The 7,697-nt window shown below is 36.5% G+C and overlaps 1 protein-coding gene across 1 annotated transcript; it reads left to right on the top strand.

Annotated features, from left to right (window-relative positions):
- On the top strand, positions 1-7,452 carry LOC106884386 (cyclin-dependent kinases regulatory subunit). Its single transcript, XM_014935739.2, has 3 exons — positions 1-288; positions 6,019-6,146; positions 7,243-7,452. The coding sequence occupies exons 1-3, from the start codon at positions 224-226 to the stop codon at positions 7,284-7,286; spliced, it is 237 nt and encodes a 78-aa protein (XP_014791225.1). The 5' UTR covers positions 1-223; the 3' UTR covers positions 7,287-7,452.
- The last annotated feature ends 245 nt before the right edge of the window (positions 7,453-7,697 follow it).

Below are 7,697 nucleotides of genomic sequence, written 5' to 3'. Positions count from 1 at the left end.
GAGAGTGCTGTTCAAAAAGCACCGGCCTAACTTGCCCAGACTTGCTTGTTCGTAACGTTTGCGTGTCGTGCTGCTCGAATCTTTTAAAAACCTCATTACCGAACGTTTTCCTTTGCGAATCTATCATTTACTTGTATTGCCATATCTTTTCAATTTTAGTTCATCCGTTTGCATTCCAGAAGTTTCATTTTCCCCCAGTTGTCGTCGACGATATATTTGAAAGATGACTAACTTTCAGAAACAGATATACTACTCAGAAAAATACTGCGACGAAAAATACGAATATCGGTAAGTACCTTTCGATAATTCCTCCTTATTTGAACAATTTTAAATCTTTTATTTCTGGGTGTTGTCTGGTTTTATTAGATGTATTTGTATTGTCTGTAATATGTTGCTTTTAAAAATTAGTTTTTTTTCCATCAATCCACTCTATTCTTATGAATAATAAATGAAAAAGGAGGAATTATACATATTTTTGATTTTTCCATAACTTGACAGAGAATTTAGATTCTGTTTGAAAAGTATTGAAAGGAAAAAGGTATGAAAATGCTTAAAAATGAAGAACAATAGCTGTTTTTAATTTTTAAACTGCACAAATTTGTCTCAGTAACGTAAATTATTGTCAGGTAGTAGATAAGATTTTTCTTGAAATAATAATGTTTAATATCTAGCAGAGTATATACATTAGTTAAAACACTTAATTCTGACACCCAAAACTGTATATACGTCTTTCGTTTTAAATTTTATTTCGAAAACTGTCAAAGATCGTTCATTCATTCGCATCTACTTTTCTCGAGAATTTCAAATGCAATTCCGTTGTCCAGCCCACGCGTTGTTTGTTTTCCTTTTTATTCCTTCAATTTTATGTGTTTTCTTTCTCTAACCAGTCGCTTTTATCTTCGATTCAAATATCGATTATTGTGGTCATAAAATTTTTTTAAATTGTGGTTTAAAAAAATGGGTAATCTGAAAAATTACCAAAAAATGTAAATTCAATCTAATAACGTTCTTAGCCCCCCCCCCTTTAAAATCTTATTTACACTCCTCGTTTTTGTATACCCCAATTAGGCCCTATATAAAAAATATAGTCTGTGTGGTTAATAACAGTTGATATGATGTTGGTTGCCGAGATAGCTGAAATAACGCCGGACTAATTATATTACAATATGTATATATTTCCGATCTTCTAAAGTCCGTGTTCGTTTCTTGATGCTGCAGAGTTTTCATTTTTTTTAAAGTATACTGGTAATATAGTGGATCCATTTACTATAATTAAGATTAGAAATTATCTAGGATTTTAACGATAGTGACCGTTTGAAATCTGTCGTTACTGTAAAGTAGGACAGTTATTTTAATTAACCCCTGCTCAGTAATGTTTGAGCACACATTTTAACAAAGATCTTCCTGCCATGGCCATCCTGAATTTTATCAAATGCATCTGCGACTACATTTTTTAAAATGGGATTTGAGGGAGATTTGGTTTGTATTTCTGCTCATTCGAGCGACCTCATAGAGGTGACAGTTAGGGTGCCCCATTATTATTATTATTATTTTTTTTTCTTTGTAGAAGATGCGTACTTTAATATTTTGCAGAAATACATTTTCGCGAGTGCCGATTACGTATTGATGATGTTTCAAGCATCTGAGGTGAGGGGGAAAAGTCTAAATTTACGGGAATTTAAATCAAAAGACGGAAGAATGATCGGAAACTATACTAAAACTTTATCTAAATATTATCAACTGGAGCGTAATTTCTTGAGAACGTATCTCTGCACAATTTTGAAAATTTATCACGAAACAGTTGGAAGGTGGTACTCGAAAGTAAAATAGCACAGGTTCGTTGGATGAGGAGACATTACAAAGACAAAATAGATGGTGATATATTGCAGTTGGACTTAATAGTTCTCCCATCAAAACAAGTGAGTTCAATTCTTTATAGGAAGCAAGTCTTCCCCAAAATTTTTAGATTTCTAAATTATTTTAGCTTCGGTTATTTTATTAAAACTATATTATTACTCACTCTCACGAGCTACTTTAGTCTCTGCATTGTGTATGATATAGTTTTACACCCATGAGGTGCAATTAAAATATTTGGTAAGACGGTAATACCTTACAGTTTTTGGATCCCATCGAGACCGACTCTACTTTTTTTTCCTTCCTAATAAAACTGTTATTTAGCGAACAGCTACAGTAGCTAAGCGGAATGATAAATTATCAGCTATGATCTTTTCTCCAAACTTGTGGCTTTCTGCCTATCTATTGGAGTATTTTTGAAAGATGTTTGTTTTGAACTTTAATATGTGATCTTTACAAAATGCCGTAAACTTTAACAAAATGTCACCATATTTTTGATTGGTTTCGTTGTCTTAGTGATTGATAATTATCAAGCAACGAAATACAAACTTATCGATTTTGGTCAGTGATCTGGTAAATTTGCTTCTATTACTTGGCCACTTGTGATATCGCTTACACGTCGTTAAGTTTGAAGAATTGCGATTTAAGTCAACAACAATAGTTCTAGTGACTTTTCAGGAAATCAGATCTTATTGTTTAACCCCAGGTCAGTCTTAGGTTCTTGCCTATTTTACGAATATGTTGCAACGATCCATAAGGTACAGGCGTAGCTGTGAGTTAAGAAGCTTGCTTCCCATGGTTCTGGGTTCAGTCCCACTGCGTGGCACTTTGGGCAAGTGTCTTCTACTATAGTCTTAGGCTGACCAAAGCCTTGTGAGTGGATTTGGTAGACGGAAACTGAAAGAAACCTGTTTATATTTTTGTTTGTCTGTGTTTGTTCCCCTACGTTTGACAACTGATGCTGGCGTGTCTCCGTTATCTAGCGGTTCGGCAAAAAAAAAGTTTCACCTGTGACTGTCCAGTTTATATCGTTTAAACCCACCTGAGACAGCCCCTGGTTCTATGAAACAAGCTTAATTTTTTAAAGCGATCTAAATTAAAATTTATCAAAGTGAAATGTTAATTTAGGTTCCAAAATACCTGCTTAATAAGGACAGGTATTTTACTAAATTCGTCATTTTAAAAACTAATTGAAAAATAAAGGTAGTGTTTTTGAACAAAAACCTAGTAATAAAAGGATTACACTTTTGGAGACTAGGCTATTCTTCCCATAATCAATTTGGTTAGGTCCATTGACCATTTCTACAGACTTTTTCGAGATGATGGATACAGGAACTGATGCATTTTGACAACAAATTAGCAACTTAATCTAATTGTCATAGAGATCTAACATCCCAAACTTATAAATGATGTGGTTCAAGATGTGTATATGTTTGTAATGCATTACCTTGGAGAGAGGCAAAAAATTAGGAGACCATTAACACCTTACATATCAGTTTTCTTTCTCCGATCCTGAAGTTTGAAGAAAACTTCACAATGTTAGTATGAGTGTGTTGAAATGTAAGCTTTGTTTGAACTTCCTTTTACCATCAATTGTGAATGGTGCATTTGCCTTGTTAAAAGAAGCCAATGTTTTAAGTCCTAACAATTTTAGTTTTGTTTTCAATCATTTTGACCTAATTTTACATTTAATTGTAATTTTGAGTCTGTTACATTTACAGTGAAACACTAACATTCAAACTAAAGTTATGGATAGAACAAAAGGCTCTCAAATAGCTCAGAATCAAATAACTGAACTAGCAAGACAACGATATTAGTATACAAAACGTTTTTTCTACAATAGGCACAAGGCCTGAGATTTGGGGGGGAAGGGGCTAGTTGATTACATCGACCCCAGTGCTTGACTGGTACTTACTTTATCGGTCTTGAAAGGATGAAAGGCAAAGTTGACCTCATTGGAATTTGAACACAATAATAATAATCATCATTTAACGTCCATTTTCCCTGCTGGTATGGGGTTGGTTGTTTTAATAGAAGCTGGAGAACTGCATCAGATTCCAATTGTCTATTTTGGCAAGTTCTATTGTTGGATGCCCTTCCTAACACCAACCAGTGAGTGTACTGAATGATTTTTACATCTTTTTTGTTCTTACATTTCAATTGTTTCCTTAAACTCCTTTAACATAGGCTGGTTTTTTTTGACACCTCATGCCCTTCACTTCCAAGGTTTCCCTATTGTGTACTCCTGCCATCCAACCCTTTGTTTTTGTGACCTATTTAACTGCTGATATGCTGTTTTCAAGTTAGGGAACTGTTCAAATGATTTCAGAGGTTGATTAACAGCTTGATGAAGTTCAGTAGGTTTGTCTGGTCAACTCTACTTTGATTCAAGATTTGACCCCTCCACATGCAACACCTTGAGCAAATACCTTGGGTTACAACAATATGAGTGAAATTGTCTGTAATGGACACCATACAGAAACCTATTCTTGAATGTTGGGCTTAATCTGTTAATCGGTTTAACACTAACACCTAGCGTTTTGTATACTTGTGTTCAGCCACCCCCTCTGCAAGCATAGACAGACGAGGATGATCTTGGTGCACTACTTCCTATTGTAGCAGCTCACTCCCCATCACCATTAGTGTTAAAGGATCATGATCATTGTCTTTACTCCTCTAAGTTATATGATAGAATATAGCCTTGCAATACAAGACAGAGGAAACCTATGTTGTAGAAACAAACTCATATCCATTTTTCACTGATGTCTCTCTGTTAATAATACCTGATGTTCCTGCATATTCAGTTAATTTGTATGAGCATTTGTATGCAATGATCTTATAACAAGATACCCGTTTTTTTATTGTAAACTTCTTAGCTGTGAAAAGATGGTGGTAGATACTTTGAGATAAAATAATTAGTAGATAAAATAAACTAACAATGAAGTGTTTCAATTGTAGTTGTTTTAGACCTGGTTAACTGATCAGCTGGTCTGATTTAAGATATTCCAGCCATGGCTACCCTGTCATTAGGAGTATGTAGAACTACATTATTAAAGACAATAAGACCCGGCAAGCCAAGTAAGATCGTTGCCAGTGCCCCTGGACTGGCTCTTGTGTGGGTGGCACATAAGATGCACCATTTTGAGCGTGGCCGTTGCCAGTACCGCCTGACTGGCTTCCGTAGGATTTTCGAGCGAGATCGTTGCCAGTGCCCCTGGACTGGCTTGTGCGGGTGGCACATAAAAGACACCATTTCGAGCGTGGCTGTTGCCAGTATCGCCTGACTGGCCTTCGTGCAGGTGACACGTAAAAGCACCTACTACACTCTCTGAGTGGTTGGCGTTAGGAAGGGCATCCAGCTGTAGAAACTCTGCCAAATTTAGATTGGAGCCTGGTGTTGCCATCCGGTTTCACCAGTCCTCAGTCAAGTCGTCCAACCCATGCTAGCATGGAAAGCGGACGTTAAACGATGATGATGATGATGAATAGATTTGCCTGCCTGCCTTTTTTAATCTCTAAAGATTTTCAGTCATCATCATCATTGTTTAACGTCCGCTTTCCATGCTAGCATGGATTGGACGATTTGACTGAGGACTGGCGAACCAGATGGCTGCACCAGGTTCCAATCTCATCTGGCAGAGTTTCTAGTGCTGGATGCCCTTCCTAATGCCAACCACCCCGAGAGTGTAGTGGGTACTTTTACGTGCCACTAACATGAGGGCCAGTCAGGCAATTCTGGCAACGGCCACGTTCAAAATGTTGTTTTTTAGGTTCCATCTGCACAGGAGCCAGTCCAGCGGCACTGGCAACGACCTCGCTCGAATGATTTTCTAACATGCCACCGGCACAAGTGCCAGTAGTGCGACGCTGGTACGATCACGCTCAAATGGTGCTATATACGTGCCACTAGCATGGGAGCCAGACAGCTACTTTGGCAATGATCACGCTCGGAAGGTGCTGTTAGTGCTCCACTGGCAGTAACCAAAATATGAAAAGAAGTGGTATCGTCAGATTTCAGGACATTGTGACCCACAGATGAGTTCACATGCAGAATCTAGACATGTAGAGCTAAATGACTTATTAAAACATGATATTGCTTAATTTGTATTTGTTTCTTGCTGACTGATGCCTGTTTTCTGATGTACTGTTTTTATTTTTTCGTAGACATGTTGTTTTACCCAAAGAGATTGCCAAATTAGTGCCAAAGAACAAACTCATGACAGAGAGTGAATGGAGAGGGATTGGCGTTCAGCAGAGCCAAGGCTGGATTCATTACATGAAACATGCTCCAGGTAACCATTTCCTTCTGTATGGTCTTGATTATATTAAAGATTTAGGTTTGTTATTGAGCTCAAGTTCAACTCTGAATCCTGCAAACCCACAATCAATGGCATTGTTGCCATTGTGTATCTAGAACAGTTAACAAAATTTTTTAGATGGCAGGCTGTGTGATTTGGGGACAATTTGGCTGCTGTTTCCATAAAAGTGACTTTGGAAATAGCAGCTTGGTTAAAGCCAGGAAAATAAAATAGTTGAAAATGGCTTTGGATTACTTTTCCAAATACAGGCACAGGTGTAAGTATTATATTCACTTTGCAGCTACACAGTCCTGTGCTCTGTCTTCCTGCATAGTAACTTGAGTATGTCTTTTTCTGCAATAATCTCAAGTAAAAGCAAAGGCCTTGTCAGTGGAAATTAATAGATCGAAACTATAAATTGAACAAGTTGGTGTAAGATAACAATATTGCTGTACAAAAATACTTTTATGGTAGATTGATGCATCTTAGTTATCTCCCTTTTACATCCCTTTGTTTTTGTTTTTATCCTTCTGTGAGTTGCTAACAACTAAAACATTTGAAAGTAGTGCCCCAACATAGTCACAGTCCAATGAAAAATCAATCAGAATATATTTTGCTTCTAAGTTCAAGTCCTGATTTTTGTTGCTTTTTTTATCTCTCTAGGCAGGATAAAGTATATTTTCTGCAAAGAAGTGATGAAAAGTGAATTTTGTACAAATCACAGTACACATTGGATATTTTTGGTACTGTCACAATAGACTTTGATGGCTATTAAAATACGATCATATACAGAGGCAGAGATAGATTCTAGAGTTACCAAGTCTAGACAGGTGACGGAATTTACAACCTATTTATGACATATTTGCTTTTGTGTGTGGTTTAGAAGCACTAGTTGTGAGCACATGCTACTTCCATGCACAACCTGGTGAGAAGCTCAAAAGCTAAACTTGCATCTTAATTTATTCTACCTCTGCTAAACAATAAGTGCAACTTTCGCTTCTCAAACTGTAGGTAAGGGATTTAAAGATGCAGAAATATCCTTGAAATTAGGAAACCTAATTTAATAATTTTATTTTTTCATTTTTTGCAGAACCTCACATATTGCTGTTCAGGCGATCTCTTCCTCCAGTGTGATTGTGTAACTGTGACCTTGATTCTGAAAATGAATGTTCTGGTAGAATAAATTGTCTGAGTTTTTTTTTTTTAACCAAATGTGTGTGGCTGGGTATTTTAAAACCACACAATATTGCATATTCCTATGCTCGCATTGTACATAATAAAGATCTAGTATGTTCCTCTACCTTGGTTCTTGTTTTAAGTACTTTGAATAATGAAATCGTTTTCTGTTGCTTTTAAAGATGCCTATGAGCAAAGGCCATCAACAAATGCTTTCTAAGTTTTTGTGTCTCATGTAAACCTTTTTAACAGCTCTCAGCTAACATTTTTGTTCAGCCTTCCAATTCTTTGATCAAAAGACAGTGTAAAAGAGCTTCTCCTTTGAGTTTTTTTTTTTTTTTTGTTCTGACATACCAGTCTAGAAAGCTA

This window comes from Octopus bimaculoides, chromosome 3, assembly GCF_046866305.1.
Source record: "Octopus bimaculoides isolate indiv1 chromosome 3, ASM4686630v1, whole genome shotgun sequence".
In the NCBI taxonomy this organism is placed as follows: Eukaryota; Metazoa; Mollusca; class Cephalopoda; order Octopoda; family Octopodidae; genus Octopus; species Octopus bimaculoides.
Note: the sequence above shows the minus strand (reverse complement) of the source record. Positions and strands in the feature narration are given on the sequence as shown.

Bases quoted from the DNA above. Each gene is read 5' to 3' on its own strand.
- LOC106884386 (XM_014935739.2), top strand. From the start codon at position 224: ATGACTAACTTTCAGAAACAGATATACTACTCAGAAAAATACTGCGAC. The intron at 289-6,018 runs GTAAGTACCTTT...ATTTTTTCGTAG, and splicing joins GACGAAAAATACGAATATCG to ACATGTTGTTTTACCCAAAG. The intron at 6,147-7,242 runs GTAACCATTTCC...CATTTTTTGCAG, and splicing joins TTACATGAAACATGCTCCAG to AACCTCACATATTGCTGTTC.